We start from the raw sequence: 23,834 nt of genomic DNA, 5'->3' as shown, positions 1-23,834 counted from the left end.
GGCAGAGCATCTCCCAATGGGATGCTGTAGTTCTTATCAGTCATGCAGTGACACTCAACAAGGTGGCAAATAGAATACAACTTTCTTGGCAATCCAGGACACTGGTCTGACAGGCATCTTTCTCCACAGTCAGGGTTGCAGTGGGATGTGGATCTTGTTTTGGCCTGCTGTAAAACCAGCCACCAGCCATAAATGCAGGTCTCAGATCTTGAGGATCTGTCCGAACTCAAGGAAGTACTGGAGCCTGAACTCCAGACTCCAATATATGTCTAGGATGTGGGGAAGTGCTGCTCTGCAGCCCAGCTCTGGATCTTACATTGTCCTTCATGGTTCTCTTTTTTCTATGTTTCTCTTCTGTTCCTTTTCACCCTCCTCCTATTTATCCTCTTCCTTATCTGCTGCTTTGTTTCTCTGCAGCATCTTGCTCTTCATATGACCAACACCAAAACCCCTGCTTCTAAAAGCCAGAGGTGATAATTTTTTACTCCCAAAAGCATTGCATCTGCCATAGGAGGAATGCTGCACTGGAACTCAGTTTTGTTGTCAAGATTTACCGGCTGGAGAAGCAGGAGCTTTTGTTTTGATGCAACCAGTGGTGCTTTGATTACCCACAGAGCACAGCATCCGTAGGTAGAGTGTGAAAAATGTGTATTATATGATTGGCTTTTTGCGAATATTAAAATAAATATTATATGTGTTATGTTAGAAAGTTATGCTGTGTTAATTTTTTCAAGTAGTGTGTTAAATATAGATTTAGGTTATAACATAATGTTAAAATAGAAACTATGCTATGTAAGATGCTTTTTAACTAGCTCAAGAAAGAGCTGAGATAATCAAGAAATCCTTTGCAAAGAGATAACAGCAACAAGACACTGAGATCCCAAAGAGAAGAATTATTGCCTCCTTATTGGGAAGACCCAGTCTCCTTGCAGACTCCATGGAATCTGACAATGATTTACAAGGTGAGTGGGAGAAGTTGACAATAACCAGAAAACACCCTTTGTTTGAAAAGAACTTTTGAATCATGTATGAGATATTTGAATATGCAAAAGGCTATTGCTTTAAGAGTTAATCCTTTGTTTGTGACCATGCTTTCAAGAGGAAAGCATCCAAACATTCATCATTCTTTACTTTTTTATTGTCCTAACTCTGATTGTCCAAATTCTTATTGCTCTAATTATATTACTATTTTTATAACCATTTTATTACTGTTAAACTTTTAAAATTTTAAAACAAGTGATAGGTGGTTTTCACAAGAGCATCAGGGCAGGGGTCAGGCTCAGAAGGGCAGAACCATGCTTTCTGCAAGTGTGGGGTTTTTTTTGGAAGTTCTTAGAAGATTGGAGTTCTGCTGCTTGTAAAGCAAGCTGAATAAGCTGCTTTCAATGGGCTTTCCTCCTCACTCAAAAATGAAATGTCCAAAGAAGCATTTGGGAACTTCTGGGGTTGTATCAGGCAGTCCAGTTCCTTCATGGAATGCTGCTCTGATTCTCAGTTCAGGCAATTTCTGTTTCAAATACCCGGTGGATTTTCTTTTCTAATTACACTAATTAGCCTCAGTTGAGAATAAAGAATCTGATGCTTCATGTCTGGCACTGCATGTTCCTTGACAGAAGAGAGACAAGCTGGTGTTTGTGTCTTTGCTCACGAAGAAGAAAAGTTTGAGCAGGTTTTGAAGCCCAGAGTGAAAATAGGTTTTTCTGCAAAAGTCGCTGGAAGTCAGAAAAGCCACCCAGAACAGCTGAGGCCACCAGGAGGGAAGTGAAGGGAAATGTTTGCAATTTCAGCTTCCCTTCAGGAAATGCGACCTTTGTGCACCTTTGGGCTTTCTGGTTTTAGCTACAAAAAGGGATGGGGTGAAGCACTTTGCACGTATCTTTGTCAGACTCCACCACTATGCATGTGCTGAGCTTGAAAATTGAGGCACCCACCCCTGCTTGCATTCACTGAGCCTGCTGGACATTTTGCCATGAACATTAGTGTGAAGTCTAGTCTCATGTTGGTTCTCTTTCCTAAAAACTGATATTACAAAATGATGGACAGCCTCAAATTCCATTAAGCTCAATGCATGTGCTCAGCTACTGATAGGATTTGATCTCTAGGCTTATATGTGGTTTATGTCTCTTTCTCCTTGGTATCATATCAAATGCCATATTACCCCCTCAGTTCTTCACCAGGAACACAAGAATTGCTGCTCCATTAAAAAAAAAAAAAAAAAAAAAAAAAAAAAAAAAAAAGTGGAAATGATTACTTTTTTTTTTTTTTCCATGTGCTGCTAAGAGGCTGCATAACAGAGTCACAGGCTGGGGTGAACGGAAAGGGACCACTGCTGGCCTCTGCTCAAATCCAGTCCAGCTGCAGCAGGATGCTTAGGGCCTCATTCAGCTGAATTTTGAATTATCTCCAAGGATGGAGATCCCACAGCCTCTCTGTTCAACTGGCTTCATCACACTCATGGTAATCCTTTTTTCCTCCTATCAAAACCACAACCTCTTTTTTGTTTTAAATCTATCGCCATTCATCCTTCTGCTGTGCACTTCTCCAAAGGGTCTGGCTCCATCTTCTCTAAACACTCCCAATTACCAGAGTTTGTGTCACATGAAGAAAAAAAGATGGGCAGAGTTGCAGGATGCATATCCAGACTGAGAGTTCAGATATTGTGACTCCAGCTGAGTGAGTCTGAGCTACTGGCTCAGATCATTGGTTCACTGAGGATCAAAAATGTACAAAAATGATGTTTGATCTGAGAGTCAAACATGGCTCACAGCTTTGCACAGATCAGTGAATTCAGACCAGGTTTGTCACTGGGAGGAGCCAAAGGGAAACCTCTCCAGACAGATTTCCAAATCAATTGTCCATATGCCTTGTGAAAAACCCTCTAAATGCCCCAACACTTTGTGGTGGTCATGACTGAGATGTCCCTTTGTCCTTCCAGGTAGATTTGACATGTGATGTTAACTGCTGATCCCCTGAGGAATGCTAATCAAAGCCAAATCCAGAATAAAGGCTGGAATTCTGTCACTGTGCTCAGCCTTCAAGGGCAGCTCTGGATTTGGCTGCCTGCTTTGGTCACCTGATGGCAGCAGTGTGGGATCATGAGAGTGATGTCCATGAAACAGGAACCCTTAAGGAGCTGTGAGTAAGGGGATCTGTGCTCTGGAGTATCTGAAGAGCTGCAGCCAGTCTGTTCTCCTGTTGATGCTCTTACACTTTTGGGTGCTGGAGTTACCTTGATAAACAGTGTGTGATGCACAGCTGGGAGGGAAATGTGGTGCTGGGTGTCAGGTTTAGGGAGCCAACAGACTTGTTAAGTGTGTGTTTGACTCCAGACAGGCAGAGCAGACTTGAGCAAGCTCAGAAACATTGCTGCATCAGGACTAGGGCCTGTTTCAGCAGCTGGAAGTTCACTCAGAGCTTTCCTGACACCCCAGAAGCTCTGACCTCTGAGCTGTCAGCGGGCCAAAAATTGAGAAGCAGTATGAAAACTCTGCCTCATGAAAGCTGGTAGAAACCAAAGTGCTCCTATACATTTATTTTCCTTTTTTCTACTTTGTCCTGAGAAGCATACAGTGGCACACTGGCCCATTTTGATTCCTGGGGATGTAAATAGAAATATGAGTCATGATAACTCATTAACACTAGTTGCAGAACAATTAAGCTAAACAGTATTTTCCTTTGGGAGAGCCACAACTATTTCATGCCCTAGTTAATTGATTTTGATATGCTTTCCCTTGGCTAGGAAATGCAAGTTCCTTGATCCACATTCCCTGCTGGTTTTGGTCACTGAACTCACCATGTTTGAAAAGGAGATAATGAAAATGATCACATCCCGTTTATTCCTAGAGGCTCTCAGTTCCGTGGGGGGTCTGAGCATTCCTTGCCACCAGCAGTAACGATGGTGGCTCTCACTTAATGAGCAGCCACTGGCATAGGCAGGCACAGAACAACAAATCAGCAGCCACACTTGCAGCCTCGATAGAGGGAAGACCACAGGACTCCAGGATCTCTCCCAGAGGCCATTGATTTGCCGGCTCTTCAGTGAAATTGATGATTGCTGGTGCCTGCAGTTAGCTGGCGCTGCAAAGGAGGGCGGCCCTTTCCAAAGGCAGTTTGTGAAGTGAAACTGTAGAGCTTGGCATCAGCACAGGAGGCTGAGAATAGCAACGAGGCCTCTGCCAAAGCTGGCCCTGGGGCAGGTGAGAATCACTCCCATATCCAGGCAGAGCTAAAGCAGGGATGAGACAGCACCTGTAGGCAGGATCTGCTGAGCAAACTTTGGGAAACGCCAAAGGTGATTTCTCTGCAGCAACAGCACCAGTGCATCAAGGAGGGCAAGAGCTGCTCGTCCCCTGCATCTCCCTCCGCAGCACTGCACCATGGCCAGCAGTGCTGGGGGAAGTCAGGGACTGTGATGGTGTTCACGGGGTTCTTGGATGAGGGAAGAGACGAGAATGTTGACTCCATGTTTCAGAAGGCTTGATTTATTATTTTATTATATCTATTACATTAAAACTATACTAAAAGAATAGAAAAAAAGGTTTCACTAGAAGTCTTGCTAAGAATAGAATAGGAAAGAATGATAACAAAGGTTTGTGGCTCAGCTCTCTGTCCGAGCCAGCTGTGATTGGCCATTAATTACAAACAACTCTATGAGACCAATCCCAGATGCACCTGTTGCATTCCACAGCAGCAGATAATCAATGTTTACATTTTGTTCCTGAGGCCTTTCAGCTTCTCAGGAGGAAAAAATCCTAAGGAAAGGATTTTTCATGAAAAGATGTCTGTGACAAGGGACATCTAAGCTCCCTGTAGGTTATTGAAAGTTGATTGTACCTAAAATTAGCTGCCAGCAGCTGCCAGAATGTGTGCCAGGCCCTCCCCAGGTTGGTGCCCGGTCTCAGCAGGGATGTTCCCCCTCTCAGCACCCCCAGCTCTGCCTGCCTGGGACCTCAGCAAAGAGCTCCATCCCCTCCTACCCCCAGCAAGAGGTCAGTGTGCCCAGAAATAAGATTTTTTTATCAGTGGCAATACTGGCCTTGTAGTGCCCTTGTGCAGCTTTTCTCTGGGTGAAAAGAGGACTCAGTTTTCCAGCACTGCTAATCCTCTGTAAAGTTCACTTGGTAGCTGGAGAGTTTACTGAAAACAAACATCTTCCTCTGAAATGTGTTGCCTTTGGCCAGGCTGATGTGTTTATCAAACAGCTTTTATCATTGCTTGCTTTATTTTCTGCCATCTATTACCAGTGCCCTGAGTGCTTTTGCTCTGTGGTGTGTTCTGCATAGTTTTATTTGCATAGTGCAAATAAAATTAATCTGATTGTAGCTTGTTTGCTCTAATTGGAGCAACACTGGAGCGTGGTTCCTCAGTGTTGACATTGTTCTCCAGGATGAGGAGGGCAGACTCAGGGCTCCTGGGCTCTGCTGCCAGCCTCCCCTCTCTGTGCCATCCATTTGTCTTCAGAATCAGAAACCTGAATAAATGAGAGCTACCTGGATTAGGGACTGAGTATTTTTTATATTTGTGTATGGATCAGATTAGGGACTGAGTATTTTGCATATTTGTGAATGCATCAGATGCACTTAGAAAGTGTATTTTTATTAGGACAAAGAAACCAATTATCATTTAATCAGGACATCCCCTAGCAGTAATTAGTCACAAAGGAGAACTGAGATTCCCCATCATGAATATACAATTCAAAAGAAGACTGCCAATATCGAATCCACACTCAGAGATACTTCTTGTCATGAAGTTGGGAGGTTGTAATAGAGCTGAGAAATACTTCAGAAAGCAAATTTTATTAGGTAAGTGGTCAGTGCTCCTTATTGTGGCACTTACAAGCGGTTCAGAGTTTTCTGAAAGCAATGGGTTACAGAGGAGCTAGATTGACTTTCTTGCAAGGTATGACTCAGGTAGAAATATTTAGCACTTCCAAATATTGTAAGCTCTTAGCTAAACCCAGGGGTCTATAGGCAGGTAGTACCATGCAGATTTTTGGCAATTGAGGAAAGAGGGCATTCACAGCTCCTGGGACTGGACACATTTCTGTCTGAAGGCAGCTGAGAATGAGGGAGAGCCTGTAAGGAGAGTGATGATGACAGCCCTGCCTGGTGTAACAGGAAACCTCCTCAGCAAGAGGCAAGGGAGGAGAATTATGGGGTGGTGCAGCCTCCACTGTCGCCACTCGTTTGTTGCACTTAATGAATGACTGGGATCAGCCACATAATGGATGCTCAAAGACCAGAAAAAACGTCCTGCTGCTCACCTGGGCTGCAGAGCTGCAGAGGACCCAACAAATGCCTCAGGGCTTTGCCTGGCAAAAGGAGCCAGTGTGGGTGCAAGCAAAGTCAAGTCTGTTTTTACTGGGAAAGCCAAGTGTCAGCTGTGTGTCTGCATCAAAATCAGATGGGATTTACATTTTGGATAAATGATGGGGACTGGTGGGTCACTAATTGGACATTTTTCAGTTCCCTGTGCAGTTTCACTGCTCTTTAACAGAATGCAGTAAGAAATCCCCATTTCAAAGGTGGATTTGTTTCAGAGGCTGTGGCATCTCTGCAAAGAGCCTGTGCAGCCTCAATGTACCACAGAGCACCCACAGGACTGCAGAAATCTCATTTTCTTCTTTACCCCAATAGCACAATGCTACTGAGAGTTTCATTGGCTACTCTATCCCTTTTAGCCCTCTGGCTCGTCTGTTTTGCTTTTCTTTATTCATTTTCTGGGACCCAAACTGGGAACCACACACAGACCCTCCAGCTGGTATCTTGTGCTGCCCAATTTGTATTTTGGAGCTCTTCTGGGCCAGAGGACACCCAGACTGATGGCACAGGTCGGACAGGGAGCTGCCACCCCAGGGATGTGGCATCTGCCCTGGGGTGCCCTAGTCAGGAGTCAGAGCCTGGCTTTGGGCCTGTGTGGGGAAAACATGTGTTTGGGATTACAGCTTCAGCAGGGGAAGCTGCCATCCTTAATTAAACTCCTCCACAAGGCTGCAGCTTGGCATTGGCACACACGCATCTCTGAGCATGAACTTTCCAAATCTCTCTCCTTGTTTCTGCTCTTTCAGTGCTGCAGCTGCTGCCTCCTTCTTCTGGCAGCAGAGCATTTTACAGTGGCAGGCGCACAGGCAGGAGGATTAACTGCACCACAAAGGGCAAAGATGGTGCTTGGGAGAACAAGCAGCATCCACACAAAAAAGGTAGCCAGGTAGCCCATGAGGGGGTTTGCCATCATTTCTCACAAGCTCTGCCAAAGGCTGACTGAATGGCTGGGGGATTGGCTCAGGGTTTTGGAGACTCTGCTTTTTCCTTGGGTGTGATTTCTCATTCTTGTTGGCAGGTAGCAGAAACCAAGAACGGACTACAGCTGGCCATGCAGCAAGTGCTCCTCTGTCTCCAGCTCACTGGGCTGAGCATTTCAAGGGAAGGAAATGCCATGGTGAGGCTGAAGATCATCTCTTCCCAAAGTTATGACTCCTCACTGTCATCATAAATTAGGTATGGACTTTATCTCCAAAGCTCACTGTTTTATGTCCCTTTTAACATTTGCAATTAGGAGAACTCTGAGCAATTCCTTTCAGCATTACTTTGCCACAACATCTGCCTTTGGCTGTAGGCTCTAGTTTAATTAACTTGCCGCGAGAACAAATCTCCTTTTACCCTTTTTTAATTTCCCACTCTCTAATTTCATTGCATGGTGATTTGTGTCTCGGTTGCCACATGGGGACAGTAAAACGGGGATAATGCCAGGGTGAATAACCTCAAAGCCTGGCAAGCACCCAGGTACCAACTGTGGCAAGTGCTGTGGCTGTGCCAATGGTTTGGAATATTATCTTCCCCAGACTCAGGATATGCAGTTACACCGCTGGATTTACTGAGAGACAGCTACTCAGTCATGTTCCCAGGCAATCTCAAATGCTGTTTCTCTTCTTTCAACCCCTCCTCTTCCTACATCTACTTTCCTGGGCATTTGGAAAGCTGAAAAAGCAGGTTTATTTAAGGGACCTTTCTAAAGAAGAGAGTAACCATCAGAGCTGCTTCACACAGACCTCTGTGTTGGTCTGCAATGCAAAATTATTTAGGGGGACTGAGGAGGAGACCAGCTCTGGGCACCTCTGCCCTGCAGGAGGAACACTCCAAATTCAGCCAAAGAGATTGCATCTGTTAATGATCATCCAGGAGAGAGGAACCAGGGGAAGTTGTTAAGCTATTCAAAACATATTTTACAACCCCCAGACAGGACAGAGAGCCCTCTGATTTATTCCATAGAGAGAAAAGGCAGTAGAATGCTCAGTTAGATGGGGATGCAGGATCCCACATCCCTTTCCCTGACACTGGTGCAGTCTGAGGGATGCCCATGGGATGATCAAGGAGGCACAGCTGAGCCACAGCAGTGGCTGCCTGTAGCCTCCAGCCTGGCTGCAAACAGGGCCATCCCAGCCACACTGATTATGTGCAGGGGCATTGAAAAGTGGGCCATCAATGCAGACAGCATAACCCAGCACTGAAGGGGGTTTTGTTACAAAACTCTCGAGCTATCAGATATCAAATACCAGATGATGTTAAGTCTCCTGCAGCAACAAACCCAGGCTTGAGCAAGACCAGTTCTGACTCCCCCACAGGCTGTAAGCAATCGTGTTCCCTGTGTGTGTCCAACATTTTCTCACCCTTTTGGAGACACTTAGCAGGGTGGAAATATTGCAGGGAGACATCTCAGGCATGTGTCAGAAATGGAGCCCAAAGCAAGACAGTCTGGGAGATTCAGTGCTCAGGGCTCTGTCAGCACAGTCTGAGGGGAGGCATTTGGTCCTGTGACACTGAAGAGATAACTTATGTCTGCCTGGTACCAGAGTTTGACCTATTTCCTCTGCCTTTCAGAGGAATCTGATGCAAAATGGCCCAGAAAAGAAAATGTAATTCTTTGTGGTGCCCTGAAGTCACAAGCCAGGCACCTGAATGCTTGGCACTGAATTTCAGAGGCTGACACACTCAGAACTGCCAGAGATGGGGTTTCTTGGGCCATTTACCATTTCTGTCTTCTGAAGTTCTCCAGTTTCTCCAGTTTGCCTCTTGTGAACAGAAATTGCTGGGGGCATCCTAGAGGTGAGATTGCAGAAACAGAGGCTGTAAGAAAATTCCAACTATCCTGACATTTATGATGAAGGCTGCAAAGCAGACCTTTTGCTCAAACACTATAAATAAATAACATATAAACAAAAGAGTTTTTTTCAGAGGAACTGGACAAATCCTTGGGAGAAAAATTCACCCCAGGCTAATGGCACGCAGGAAATCCCTGAGCCACAAATCTCACGAGGCTGGGAAATATTTGGAAGATCAAGCAGTGGTTGTGTGGCCTTTCTTATGTCAGCTCCTCACAGAGGCAGGATCAGGGTGAAACAGTCCCTTGACTTCACTCAGGATAACTATTCTCTGTCAACTCTTAATTTTTTATTTCCCTTAATATTTATTATTTAGTATTTATTATTTTTATTACTTATTATTTTACCCTTATTATTTATAACCTTTAATTGTTTATTTGCTTTCCTCCAGGATGCCCTTGCAGTTCTGCAGAATGGGGTGGATGCCACTCCATACCTCCCTGCTGGTCCCCTTCAAACAGGGCCGAGGTGCCAGGCAGGCTGAGGGGGCACCCACCAGGTCACGCAGGTGAACTCTCCAGATGAATGGTACAGCAGAAGCAGGCACTGGGAATAATGGGCTCTGACTCCATAGTTGCAGAAGGCTGAAAAATTGCTTTATTAAGCTACGTTATATTACACTAATACTGTACTAAATTACATACTAAAGAGATAATTACATACTAAAGAGATTCTATACTAAAGAAAAACCCATGACTGTCTGGGACAGCCAGGACACAGCTTTGAGTGACTGGCTAATCACTCAAACCAACTTTCACCCGTGTCCAGTTAACAAACCACTTTGGGTAAACAATCTCCATAACCCATTCCACAGGTGCCAAACAACAGGAGCAGTGACCAGAGATAAGAATTGTTTTCTCTTCTTCGCTCTGTGCTTCTCCAGGAAAAATCCTGGGAGAGGGAGAATTATGTGTCTGTTTAGAGAATGTGAATGTGACACAGAATGGCGTTTTCTCCCCATTTTTCCCCAGAGTGGGACCAAACGCGCTGCTCTGCCTCTGAACCGCTGGTGTTTGGTCTAGAACTCCTGGAAGGAGCGATCAGCAGGAGCAGATTCCGCTGTGTGTGTCTGTGTGCTCGCAGCACCATCTAGTGCCTCTCAGAGATTGCTTTGTCTCCTTCCCCAAATTCCCAGGGATGGGATACCGGGCACGCCGGTAGTCCCAGGCTTGTGGAGGGCTGGTTGTGAAGGCAAAGCCTGCCCAGCACACGTGTGACAGCCCGGAGGAGGGAAGCACAGGATGAAAGGTGTGTCAGCATCTCGGGTTTGGTGAGATACTGGTGTGCATCTCCGAGTGACACTGCGAGCTGCCTCCAGCCCACCCGGGGCTGCACATCCTGCCTTGGCTGAATCTCTATAAAATTAATGATAAATACTTGGAAAGGATTTGGTTTGGAGTAACTTCAGTGCTCTCCTCTTCCTTTTTCCAGGGAAGCTGCAGAGCCAATGCCCTCTGCTGATAGCAGAGGATAATTATCTACTGTGAGTAGGAAAGAAAATATCCAGATTTAATTTATCTAATCGCTCTTCTTTGATTTTATCAGCAGCGCCAGGGGCTGGAGGACACACAATGACAGAATTGTCGAGGTTGGCAGGGACCTTTGGAGATCGCCATTCCAACCCCTGCCCAGGCAGGGTCACCTGGAGCAGGTGACACACGAGAGGGTTGGGGCTGTCCCCAGAGAGGGACCCCACCACCTCCCTGCTCTGCCACCCTCATGTGAAGCAGCTGTTCCTCATGTCGGGACGGAAATTCTCGTGTTTTAGAAATTCTCGTGCCTCAGCTTACGGCCATCGCTCCTCGTCCTGGAGCACCACCGGAACGCTCGCCTGGAGGTGGCATCATGAGGCCGGTATTTGTGTGCGGGAGAGCTGCTGAGCTCAGGTTCTCCCAGGACACGGGAGCCCGCTCTGTGTCCCTGGGGTGCGGGACAGGGATGCGGGAATCGAACCCGCGGCCCTCAGGGCGCAGCACGAGCCGCGCCGCCGCGCCCGCCTCCCATTGATACACAGGATGAACCTCCAGGCCTGCGCAATCGATGCCCGAGCGGCGGATCCGCCCGGCCGGCGAGGCGGGGTGCGCGCTCGGCGCTCGGCTGGCGCTGCCGCGGGCGGGGCGGCGGTGGGCGCGCGGCGCGGGGCGGGGCGGCGGCGGCGGGCGCGGGAGCGGCGGCGATGGCGGAGCCAGCGGAGAAGCTGTACCGGGCCGAGTATGCCAAGAGCGGCCGCGCCTCCTGCAAGAAATGCGGCGAGAGCATCGCCAAGGACTCGCTGCGCCTGGCGCTCATGGTGCAGGTACCGCGTGGCGGGGCCGCCGCGGGCGGGGGGCGGGCTGATCCGGCCGCTCCGCTCGGTACCGCCGGCGGCGGGGCCAGCCCGCGGCTCCGCTCCCTCCGCGGTGCTCCGGAGCCGCTCGGCCGCGCCTTTCGCTGCTGCGGGGGCGGGCACAGCCTATTTTTAACAGAGGCGGCTTCGCTCGCCGCCGTGTCCGCAGCAGCGCCGGTGCCCGGGGCAGCCGTGCCTGCAGCGCTCCCGGCCGGGAGGAGCCGCTTCCCCCGCTCCCCCGGGCTGCAGGGGCGGCCGGAGCACAAGCCGTGCACAGTTCACCGTGCGGGGCCGGGGGGGGCGCTTTGTGCCGTGCGGGGGCCGAGGCGAGCTCCGCGGCTGGGGTTTCCCGTGCCCCGGGAAGCGGCTCGGTGTCTCGGCCGGGCCGGGCCGGGGAATCCCCGCTCGGTGCGAGCTTTGCATGCGAGGCAGAGGAACTGCGGCCCGAAAGCGGCGAGAGGCTGGGGCAGCCCCGGATGGGAGGAGAGGAGAGGAGCGGCCGGGCCCGGGTGGTCTCGCTGAGCTGAAACAGCGGAACCGCAATCGGAGAGCGGGCCGCGAAGGCACGGTGCGCTCTCCGCCGGCCTCGTGGTGTTGTTTGCCTTTTGGGGAAAATATTGCTTGGTTTACTTTTGGAAGGAAGGGAAGAGCCCCGTTCTGTGTGGGGGGCTGTGCGCGGAGCCGGCATCCCTGCCCGCTGCGGGAGGATGCGGAGGGAATCGCCGCTATCCCGGGAATGGAGGGACTCTGCGGCGTGCTGGGGGCGGGCTGAGTTTGGGGGTGTTGCTGTGGAAGGTAAGCAAAGGCTTACGTGTGTGTGTGTGTCTGCGGAAGGCGAGCAAGGACGTGGCAGCGCAAAGCCCTGCGAATGGATGGAGGGATGGATGGATGGATGCTGTGGGTCCTGAGGAGCCGGGTGTGGAGGACGTAGCTCCAGACAGGGTTATTTGTATCTCGCTTGTGCCTCTGGGAGAGGAGGCTCCGCTTGTGCGGGGCGGGGAGGAAGGGCCCGGTCCCCCCTGGCCTCGCCGGGGCCGCGGGGCCCTGCTGGCTGCCGGGCGGGGCTGGAGGCGAAGCTGCTGTCCCGGAGGGGAAATACCTGCCCGGGCCTTTGTTACCAGAGCCTCCTCCCCCGGGGAAGGTGCGGGGCCGAGCTGCGGCGTTGGCTCGCACGTGTTCCCGCTGCCTCTCCTTTTGTCTGCCCTCACGCTGCCCTGAGCTGCTCCTCCTCCCCTGCTCCGGCTGCGGCTCCTCGGCTTCCTCCTCACGTTCGTTCCCCCTTCCTGGCTTGCCCAGCAGCTGAGGCTGATGCGGGTGGGCTGCCCTTCATCCGTACTAGAGGCAGGAGTTGTGTTCTGGCTCGCCAGGGTTTCGTTTATGGAGGGAGCTCCTGGGGACATTCCTCACAGAGCCACTGCCTTTCGTGTCCAGACATCTCCCCAGAACTGCGATCTTACACCAAGCACTTGTGTTTTTATTTATTTTCCTCACAACCTCTTGAGTTTGCTTGCTGTGCCCTCTGCCAGTTTTTGTACCAGCAGAGCTCACCGTGCTGCTGAGCATCCTACTGTAAATGCCTGCATTTCACCAGAGCACACGAATCCCTTGTTTTTCCTGGGGAAATCCCCTGCAGAGCTGCCTCTGTGCCAGCGCCAGTGCATCGAGCTCTTCTGCAAACTGTGCTGAAGAAATTAAAGGCAGATAGATACACACCAAGGCCGTAGTTGTTTGCTGTACCCTCCCTTTTGTTTTGGTTGCTCAGGTGAAGGGCTCTGAATGGCAGTGGGATTCTGCTTGGCACAGGGCAGGCACCCAGGCCCTGCAGGACCAGCACAGCTCTGTCTTTTGCTTCCAGCTGGAACTGAGTGGTTTATGTTATCTGAACGGGCACTATGAAAGTGAATCGGTCTCTTTTTTCCTTAGTTTGTTTAGGAAACTATGGTCTAGAGATAGGTGAGCTGAGAGAAGTTGTGTAAACAAGGGCCAGCTTGCCTAGAGGTTTCATTTTCCATGCAGAGAAGAGTCTGAAACTCCATGTTGAGATTACTCACTGTTTGTATGGTTGTCTTAAAGATTTAGCCAGCTCTGCTCTCTTTCGTGCTCCCCAGTGCCCTCAAAGCCTTTGTGTTGGGACCAGCCTGGAGTCCTTCTGCACAGCTCTAGACACAAGCCCAGAGTCCAGGTTGCAGTGCCAAAATTGCATTGCATGTGACTTACAGACACATTGAGAGCATCTGCAGGGTGGCTGCTGTGATGCTGTGAGGGTAGCTGGTTATACAGTCCTGGCTTGTGGCAAGAGCCCATCTGGAAATAAAAATGTCCTTTGACGCTGGCTGGGGGCTGTGTACAAATCACAAACAGGACGGGGCTGCTCTGGAACGTGCTTTGAGCTGTTGTATTTTCCAGCATCACTCTCATTAAATGGTTATGACAATGGGAAGATGCCAGCAGCTCACATCCCAGGCAGCAGATGAAGAACTTAATGTTACAACTCACTTTATAAGTTTTTTGACCAATCACACAAAGCAAAAGCACATTGACAGTAGTTCTATCCAATCACCATAAGCACGGGTACCTTTGGTTAAAACAATGCTTGTGTATTTCAAATACAACACCTGCTTGTAAGCCTTAAAACACAATGCACAGAGCTCCATTATTAAGCTTCAAACTTCCTAATATCTTGCTAGATAAACTTTTCTGTAGCTTAGAGAGTTATTCCAAACAAGCGTTAATACACAGACCATTGTTCTATTTGTCCTTAAATAATTTTTTTGCTAACCTATATCGTGGCTGCTGCTTAGCTCTAATCACAGTTCTACTGCCTCTGTGGCCTGCCTTTTGCACCTTTCCCAAAACCCTCTAATTTTGCAAATTCCCACATCTTCTTACAGTTTGGGTGGATGGTTGGTTGTAGTTTGGGCTCTCAGATCTCCTGGTGCCATGCTGTGGTCTTTGATGCCCTTTCCTTTTCCTTCCTGCTCATGCACAAAGCTCTGCTGATGTTTTTGGCTTGGAGATCTCCCTCCTGTTGGTGAGTGACACACGGAAGGCTTTCCTAGGTCGTTAGTTCTGTATCATCAGCAATTATAATTACACAGCACTGAGTATTATTAGTACAGCAGCTGTTTGTGTGAGTTATTTGGAGCCAAACCACTGTAAGGTTATTTTGCCTGGTGGGTAACTGGAACAATGCCAGGATGGTACCCACTGTGTCTGAGTTTTAAATAAGTGGGGTACTTGCAAAACAAGTGCTTGGTGTGGGGCAGAGCTCTCTGGAGCTGCACTTCAGGGAAGATTTGGGTGGTGTTTCTGTCCTGATCACAGGATCATGGAATGGTTTGGTCTGAAAGGGGCCCTGAAGATGATCCCGTTCCAAGCCCTGCAGTAGGCAGGGATGCCCCCCTGCAGATCAGGTTGCTCAGAGCTCCATCCAGCCTGTCCTTGAACACTCCCAGGGATGGGGCAGCCACAGCCTCTCTGGGTGACCTTTCCCAGTGTCTCACCACCCTATCACTTCAAACCCTTGTGAAAACTCCCTCTCCAGCTTTTTGTAGGCCCACTTCAGGTATTGGAAAGTGCTGTAAGATAGCCCTGGAGCCTTCTGCAGGCTGAACACCCCAAACTGTCTCAGCCTGTCTTCACAGGAGAGGTTCTTCAACCCTCTGATCATCTTTGTGGCCTGGCCTGCCATCCACCTCTGATGCAGAACTTTAATTGGGCTCTGGTGTTCCCATTGAATTTTGTCTCCACCTCCTGCAGGCCACTCAGGAGCTTCCTCAGGCCACAATCCTTGGAGCTACCCATTTTATCTTGTGCCTGTCTTGGGTTCTCCAGTATACAGACTGTTTACTTGAGAAGTGGCTCTCAAAGGAATTGTGCAGGGAGGTCAGCAGCCTCCTGTGCTGCAGTCTCACAGGGGCTGGTGCAGCCATGCTGAGGTTGTGACTTTTATTTTCTTTCAGTAAAACAGATGGTCTGAGCAGCAGGGTGATGAACTGGTTAAGCTAGCTAAATGCTCCTTCTGTGTCTTTCCACTTTGGGAAAGTCTCTCCAGCAGCTTGTCTGTCTTATTAGATTTTCTTCTTAGACTTTGTCCTTAATAGTATCCATCAAAAAGAAGAAATTGCATGTGTTTACCCAGATACGCATTTTTATTTTGGGCTTTGTTTTGTTTTTCCCCTTGATTCTGCTTGAACTGTTTCATCTTGGCCTGATGTGCTTTTTTTTGCCAGTCCCCCATGTTTGATGGCAAAGTCCCTCACTGGCACCACTACAGCTGCTTCTGGAAGCGGGCTCGACTCGTGTCCCACGCAGACATCGACGGCTTCCCCGAGCTTCGCTGGGAAGACCAGGAGAAAATCAAGAAAGCCATTGAAACTGGAGGCCCTGGAGGAGGTAGGCAGAAGCCTCCTGGTGTTTGGAGGTTCATCTGGAGCTGTGCTCTCTCTTATTGTGCTGTATTATGGTGATTTTATGCCCACCTCGAGTGATGTCAGAATTGCTGAGATGTCTCCACACTGCAGGGTGAGGATGCTGACAGTATCATCCAGCATGTTAAATCAGTGAGGAGAAAAAGCCAAGTCACTTGGCAGATATATTGAAAAACATTTCATGTTATCATGATTGGTGTGTTTAGTTTGTTGTGCTGTGTTTTCTTCGTGGTACCTTCAGCTCAGTGCATGGTTGTGGTGGCTCTTTGGTGCTTTTGAGCATGGACTGCTTGTCTTGCTCTCTGTTCAAATTCTGGACAAATTAAATGAGTGGCTGGAACCCAAGAGGTTTATTAATGCAGACTGCTAACAATCTGGGGCAGAGAATAAGAAAATAAGGGAATGCACATTAAAGCTGAATTCTGTATTTGCTTTGTTCTCCAGGAAAAGGAGGGGAACAGGAAGGAGGTGGTAAGGCTGAGAAGAGCCTGAATGACTTTGCAGCAGAATATGCCAAGTCTAACAGAAGTACTTGCAAAGGCTGTGAGCAGAAAATAGAAAAGGTAAAAAAGTTCTCCATCCCATCTTTTCTCTCTGCAGTTTTAATTCAAACAGTGGCTTTTATAGTTGCTTCCTGTCTTTCCTGCATATGGAAAGCACTTGCAGAGTGTATTTCTGAGTCTGGGCAGCAGCTGTGTCCTGGACAGCTGACAGTAAAGGCATCCCTCAGGCATGGTAGCCTGGAGATCCCTCCTTTCACTTGGGTCTTGGAGCAGGCTGGCAATGCTGCTCACCAACATTTCAGTGGCAAGGGAACCACCACTAACTGCAGCTTTTCCGGCTTGTTGCTGCACTGCAAACCATCTACTTGTTGGACACCTGAAAGGCAATTTGCAGTAAAACAGGATAAGATCGTATTAGCATTGATGTTTGAGTGATAGGGACATAAAGTTAATTGTGAGCATAAAGTTAATTATGAGGTGTGCTTTTATGAAGCTTGTTCATGTGAGTTTTGCTTGGTAAGCTTACTGGAAGTTGGAATAAAGACAACAGGATTACCCAGTCTGAGTGGATTTTGAACAGAAAACTGCCTTCAAAGATGACTTTTTCAGCCTAGCAAGAGTACATGAAAATGGAACTGTAGTGAAAGTGTTTGAACAAAAGTTGCAGACTTTGATGGAGGAACTGTTACTGCTTTACAGAGTTTTAGGAAGCATCACGTTGGTAACTTGTTAACAACATCCCACTCCTTCCAGAACGGCCTAACAACTACTCTTGTGTCACTTTGATCCCCCTCAGGGCCAGATCAGGATTTCCAAGAAGATGGTGCATCCTGAGAAGCCCCAGCTGGGGATGATTGATAACTGGTACCACCCCGACTGCTTCGTGAGCCGCCGCGCAGAGCTGGGCTTCCTCCCTGCCTATGGGGCCTCCCAGCTCCTGGGCTTCAGCATCCTCAAAGCTGAGGATAAAGAGACTCTGAAGAAGCAGCTCCCAGCTACCAAGAGTGAGGGGTAGGTGGTGAGTGTAGGAAATTGTGTTGTCTGGAGGAGTTATTGCCTTTAAGTACATCCGCGATAAATGTTGGGGGATGTTGTTGTCTCTGTTAGAGGAATATTGGTCATAGGAAGGTTTGATCCTTCAGGCAGATGACAGCAGACATTCCCTGTCCCTGAGAACCTGCAGTCCAGTGTCCTGCCCCCTGTGACTGCCTTGAGGAAATGCAGAGACCTGCAGGTGTGACTTGGAGGGCTGATTCAGGGCTTTCAACCATAAAATAATGCTTGTGTAGTACAAAAGGATACTGGGCTCTGTGTCTCCTTGTGTGATACTGTTATCAGCAGTGGTTTCTCTGCTCAAACCACTTGTTAGAGAATTGATTTGACATCTTTTATCTATGAGCTTCTGAACTGTGACAGGCACTGAGTCTGATAATGGTGTTTATTGGCCATGTAGTGCTTCCACTTGGATGCTTTTGTTTGCTGAATCTTTCATAGTATGTCTGAAATTTCATTGCCTTGCATTGAGATTTGCAGTGGAGGCTCTTGACAGGACCTGTACTGACAGAGAAGTGTTTCCAGGTGACTTGCTAGCTTTGTGAATCTTTCTTTTTTAATGAAAGCTTTTGTTACTTGTTCTTGAACTGACTTTGCCTGGAGTCATGCTTCATAGCACAAACCAGTGTTGTATTGTCCCCTTGAAGGAAGGAACATTAGGTATTTCTGGATCCTACAAATAAGGAAAATCTTGTCATGGGGAAACATTGGGCTTCTCTGTGTGCATTTTAGACTGAATTCAGCTTTGCTTTTGCAAAGATTCACCATGAAAATGTCCAGTGAGGCTGAGGTCTGTTCTGAGGAGCTGTGGCCATGTCACAGCTGTGCAGTCTTTGTGAGCATTGGTCCTTCAGGTATGCAGCTGATGTATATGGTGTGCAGTTCCTTGGCAAGGCACTGCTCCAGAAGTATTTGGCGGTGCTGTGGGGAGCCCTGCAGCACCCAGGGTGGGCTTTGGCCAGAGCCCTGTCAGGTTCTGTTCTGTTCACCTCTCTCAGCTGAGCTGGCAGAGGCCAGGAGGAGATGTGTGCATCTCTTGGGCAGCCTGCTGCCTTTCCATGCAGGGATTTCACCTCTGTGTGCATTGCTCAGTGTAAGCAAAAGTGCAGTATTTTAATGCACTTAATGGTTTTCAAGCAGTCCTTTGCTTTTTGTGTTTTGTCCTAGAACAGGGAGTTTAACAAGGTTATTTGTAGTGTTCTCCCATGTCCTCAGCAAAGCTCCAGAGATTTGACTGTGTGAGAGCTTCTCTTGTCTGCCCTGACTCTGCTTTTCTGGGCCACTTCTGGGATGCTATGCAGAATATGAAGGCTTTGTAAAGAAAGGCCACAGAGTAGTTTGCCAAGTCCCTGTGTAAATAAAAGCCCAGAATTGCAGTGGAAAAAAGCTTGCACTGGAGATGGAGGGTAATGTGAACCAGGACCTCATGCCAGAAAAGCAGCAGGATGTCTCATCTTTCCTGCTTTCTAAGCACTCCCTGAACAAGTTCCTCAGCCTTGAAGTTGCTGGCTGGCTCCTGTGCTCCACTGCCTTCTGCTCTTTGGGCTCTGCTTGAGCCAGGGGTGGCAAGGGTCAGCTGGAAAAATCTCTGCCTGTCAAACAAAAAGAATGGGTGAGAGTGTAAATAAACAGCATGAGTGGAGGAGTGTGGTGTGCTAACTAGCTGGTGGTTTTGCTGCCAAGAAAGCACAGGAGTTATGGAGAAGCCAAAGGAAGAACACTCCAGAAAGCTGAATGAGATGCAGTTACCTCAGATAATTCACCTTGTGCATTCAATCAGATAACAGAAATTACCAACAGACATTACAGCCTCTTGCAGAAATTATATTAAAGTGTCTGTTGCAAGTGAAATTCTCAAAATTATCTTTAAAGATCTTTCTAAATATGCTGCATTTGAATTGTATCCTGACTCAGAAGCCTGTGCAGTTGAGATGTGACACATCCAAATTCAGGTGCTGCTGCTGCGTGTCCAGCCCATACTTTGAGAATAATCTCAAGCTTGGGGAGTGCCCAGTCAGCCCTTTGTGTAAAAGTGGCATTGAGATTGCCTTTTTCAGATGGGAGAGGTGAGGTGTGGAGCAGGGCTACCCAGAATAAGTTGGAAAATCCTTTCTTTGTGAAGACCAAATACGGGAGGATTTGCTGCGAGGATCCTGGCTCCTTTCTCAGCCAGTTCTGGGTGAGACATGCAGCCCTCCCTTGGGCTGTGGGCTGTCCTGCCCAAGCACTAACACTCTGCAGAGCTGGGAAAGGAGGATCTTGTGTCCTTGCCTGCAGCTTCTCTGTGGAAAGAATGCCTAGATGCTTTTGTAGGAAATGCAGGAGCAGCTTGTGAGCTCCTTTTGACAGCATTTCTTTGGCAGTGTGTGTTTTGTCCTCCTGCTCTGAGCTGTAATACTCCCTGTGTTTTCTGCCTCACTTGTTCAGATGGAATTGCTGCCCAGGTCAGGAGCAAAGTGTCACTCTGGAGATGTCATGCAGCACTGGATTAGCTGCAGAGGTGACCTGAGGCAAATGCTGAGTGCTCAGGTCACCGGCAGTCTGGCAGAGCTTTACAGAGAGGAGGTGAAAAAAGGAGTCCTCGTTCCTCCCTGCTGGGCTGCTTGCTTTATCCAGGGTTGTTGTGGCTGTCCTTTCTACCTTTTCATTGTGGGGAGGGGAAAAGGTGAATGTGACAAATAGAGTAGATGGTCAGGAAGGGCCAGGCCACAGTGGGACAGCTCACTTCCCTCTTCATCTCCTCTGAGGTTGGAATAAATCTTGTGTGGCTTCCCTGAAGGTGAGGAGTGGTTGGCATTGCCTGGGAAATGCCAGTCCCTCCAGGCAAGCTGTTGGGCTGTAGCTGTCAGGGGTGGAGGGCTGTCCCTTGCCCAGCCAGTGGGCAACACATGGTTGTGTGGGCCAAGGATGAAAGATCCTTGTGTGTGTGTTCTGGTGTCAGTGAGGGTGTAGTTCACAGTGTGTTCTAAACTGTGCTGTTTTGGGAAGCTGCAAGATGAAGTCAGCTTTGCCATTCCCTTCTCCAGGCTGTGCAAAATGATTGGTGTTTGCTGTAGCTTTGGGCATGGCAGAGAAGGTGGTGACCCATAGCTTTGTGCCTCCCTGCAGTTGGGATGATCCCTCCCACTCCATGGTTTGTTCCAGTGGCTGGAGCAGGTGCTGTGACCACTCTGCACAGCACTGCTGGCCCTTGACTGTGAGGAGAAGCTGCCAAAAGAGAGTTGCTGCTGGAATTTGGCTGCATTCCCTGGGTCACAGGGTCTCTCAGCAGAGTGATCACCTTCCATGGGCTGCTGTGCTGGATTGGCTCCTTTAGGAGACAAGTTACAGTGTGGGAGTGAGTGAGTGCTGGCTTGCTGGAGGCAGCCTGGCTGTCAGCAGGCACTGCAGATACCCAGGCTGGGCACCCCTCCTGAGCACTGACATCATTAATCCTGGTTTGGGAAGGTGCAGAACACTTTGCACTCAGGCTTGGAAGCTTTTCACAGGTTCTGTTGTGCACCCCTGACTCTTAAAACTGAGGCAAGTCATTGTCCTCTTGATAGGGCTCAGTGGATGCTCTGGTCTTGCAGAGGTTTTTCTGAAGCAGTTGCTGGCAGCACAATGAGGCTGTTTCCCCCCACCAGAGGCAGGGAGATGTGCACACAGCCCCTGCTCACTGATGGCACCTGGCAGGGCACAGCTGGAGGATGAAATCTTCTGCCAAACCAGTCCCTCAAAGTGCTCTGAGCTGTGGTTTGGTCAGAGGTGCTGATGGTGGGCTGGTGTGGCCACTGCAAATAAAGTGAGCACTTAGGGAATTTTAAGGAATTCAAGTTATTCCAGGTCTCATGCAGGAGTCTCTAGAAGAAGTGACCTCCTGACATTCTTAGTGGGAGCAAAGTCCTAGAAAGAGAACTGTTTAAAATTTTAAATAGAAGAGCAATCAGAAATGTCAACTTCATGGCTTAACCCTCAGCCACAGCTTACAAACTTGAGAGAGGCTTTGTTAAAAAGAGAGCTGGCTGATGTTTCATAATGGAAAGCATCTCTCAAAATGGGGTGTGTGATCCAGGCTGTGTTTGTGCTCTGCCTCGAGTTGCAGGCCTGTCCTATCTCAGCTGGGATAGAATTTCCCTTGGCATCCTCACAAGGAGAGCACACTTCAGGCAGACAAAGGGGATGACATGGCTCTGGAAACAAAAATTATCTTCTTCTGAGGTCCCTTGTCACTCCAAAGTCTGCCAAAATCCCCCAGTTTTCATTTGGCTTTCTTTTTCTACTCTTTCTTGGGCAGCGTTTTCTGTAACTTCTCCCTTCAGCTCTAAATAGCAAGTAGCAATAAATTTCCACACATGCAACTCCCAACAGCACATCACAAAAGCACTGTGAACCTGGAAGCATTTTCCAGTGCTTGCACCTGAATCTGGTGCAACAATGCACAAAAATTTTCCAGAAATTTGCACCTGTTTGGTTTCAGAGCCCTGACTTAATTCCAGTCTGAAGAGCAACTAGGTGGGAATATTGGAAATACTCCTAAGGAGTTGGGAAATACCCACCTAGGGAAATACTCCCTGGTTTCCCAGTGTGTTAACTCATTAAATTTACTGTGTTTGCTCTCCTTTATTTCAGTGTAGACTGCCTAAGCTGATCAAGCTGGCGATTCAGCTGAAAGACACTGTGGTCTTTTAACTTGCATTGCTTCACCTCCCCAAATTTGGAGAGCTGTTCAGTTATGCCTTTGGTGTACAGATGAATAGATGAGATGAAAATAGATGAATATAGATGAATATGTCTGAGAATGTTGCAGTCTTTCGCGTGCTCTTCTCCCACACCACACAGTTACCCTGTGGAAAACCTCTGAGTGCACCTGACCTGATTGAGGCAGCTCACATTTCAGAGCCAAGTGCAGGTCTATAATCTAGCACTGAGGAATTTGAAAAATGGATTTGCCTGCCAAAACTGAGGATATTCAAGGCTCTGCAGATATTGGCAGTCAGTAATCTGAGCTCTGGTAACTGCTGGACAGCCATTTCAACAACTTCCTTTCATGTGTGTGTGGTTTTGTTTTGTTTTTCTCTGTTAGAAAGAGAAAAGGAGAAGAGGTAGATGGAAACATGGTTGCAAAAAAGAAGCAGAAAAAAGAAAAAGAGAAAGAATCCAAGCAGCAGAAACAGCTGAAGGTGAGTTTTAGCTGCTCACAACCTAAGAACTGCTTGGTTGGAAGTCTCTAGAAGAGCCTCTAGAGAAGGCAGTACCTTGTTCCCAGAGAGAGCCGTGGCAGCACAGCCCATCCTTGTGCCCTATCACTGAGGCTTTGCTGAAGGGAATTCACCCTGCCCCTTTCTCTCCAAAGACAGGAAGGATGTTCTTTAGGACTTGGGTTTATTGGATTTAAAGAGATTAGGTTAAATGCCTTTTTTCTGAGAGGCTGGTTCTGGGCCTCTTCCTGTGTCAGCTGGCTGTGGTGACTGGAGCTTGGAGCCTGAGCACTATTGCAGAAAAGCTTGGAAAACAATAAATGGCTCATTGTTAAAATTAAACAGCAATGAAGTGTGCAACTAGATTAATGAAAAATCAAATATTTTGACCTCTGGTGAGATATGTTCAGTTCGTGGGTACAAATTGTGATAGATCACAGCTTTCTGCCTGTCACTTTTAGAATATTGTGGGAAGAATCCCTAGTAGAGCTTCAGGAATTTTTTATTCTGAAGCTCTACTGGGGATTTTTAAAATATATTTTATTTATTTGTTATTAATTTATATTTATATTTATTGTTTATTTTATAATTTATTATTTTTATTTATATTTTATTTATTATTATTAAAAGTTCCCAAGGAAAAAAACTAACAATCTGACTTTGCTGTAACTTAGGTCTTAATGGAGCTGTAGAAAAATGCTGGCTCTGGTTTTGTACAAAAGCTTTTTTTGTTGTGTGGCAGTACCATAATTTTCAAAAAATATATTTTTAAGGTTTTGCTGCTGCAGTGCATATGTTTAGGACAAATGAAGGCACTTTGTGGATCAGGGTTAAGTTTGGGTTCACTTTTTTTTAACAGCATTTCATTAAGCATGATCATTAACACTGAAAATTACACCACTTAACCCAGTAAACCACTTCTTCCTGGGCAGACTGCATTTTTAACAGTAGCCAGGGGATAACATTCAGAAACTATCTGAGATATTTTAGGATGCTTCTGTGCTTCCCAACCCTTTCAATTTCTGTAGAAAAGCCCAAAAGAATATGCATGCTCCTCCACACTGCTGCAGGTGTCTGATCTGGTAGAAATTCCTCTAATGCTTAGTTACCTTAAAAAAAGAACAGTGGCAATTAGCATTTGTGATTTATTTTTTTCTGGAAGGCTCAAATGCTGCCACTTCCCCA

General features: G+C 47.8%; 1 protein-coding gene and 1 long non-coding RNA gene across 3 annotated transcripts in view; both read left to right on the top strand.

The window, feature by feature from the left end:
• Positions 1-861: 861 nt before the first annotated feature.
• LOC134416815 (uncharacterized) lies at positions 862-11,198 on the top strand. Its single transcript, XR_010027409.1, has 5 exons — positions 862-962; positions 2,281-2,457; positions 2,936-3,135; positions 7,339-7,496; positions 9,549-11,198. It is a non-coding gene; the product is annotated as an uncharacterized LOC134416815 (long non-coding RNA).
• Positions 11,199-11,312: 114 nt separating this feature from the next.
• The window catches only part of PARP1 (poly(ADP-ribose) polymerase 1), a 32,297-nt gene continuing 19,775 nt past the window's right edge, over positions 11,313-23,834 (top strand). The window contains exons 1-5 of one of the 2 annotated variants that reach the window (XM_063152587.1): positions 11,313-11,453; positions 15,716-15,878; positions 16,358-16,476; positions 17,213-17,427; positions 22,535-22,631. In XM_063152587.1, coding sequence (XP_063008657.1) covers positions 11,334-11,453; positions 15,716-15,878; positions 16,358-16,476; positions 17,213-17,427; positions 22,535-22,631 — 714 coding nt within the window. In that variant the 5' untranslated portion in view covers positions 11,313-11,333. Of the gene's footprint in view, positions 11,454-14,495; positions 14,515-15,715; positions 15,879-16,357; positions 16,477-17,212; positions 17,428-22,534; positions 22,632-23,834 lie in introns of those variants that run through there. The other variant, XM_063152588.1, reaches the window with a different exon arrangement.

Source organism: Melospiza melodia, chromosome 3 (genome assembly GCF_035770615.1).
Source record: "Melospiza melodia melodia isolate bMelMel2 chromosome 3, bMelMel2.pri, whole genome shotgun sequence".
NCBI lineage: Eukaryota > Metazoa > Chordata > Aves > Passeriformes > Passerellidae > Melospiza > Melospiza melodia.
The sequence above is the reverse complement of the archived record's forward strand: the minus strand, read 5'-3'. Positions and strand labels throughout refer to the sequence as shown.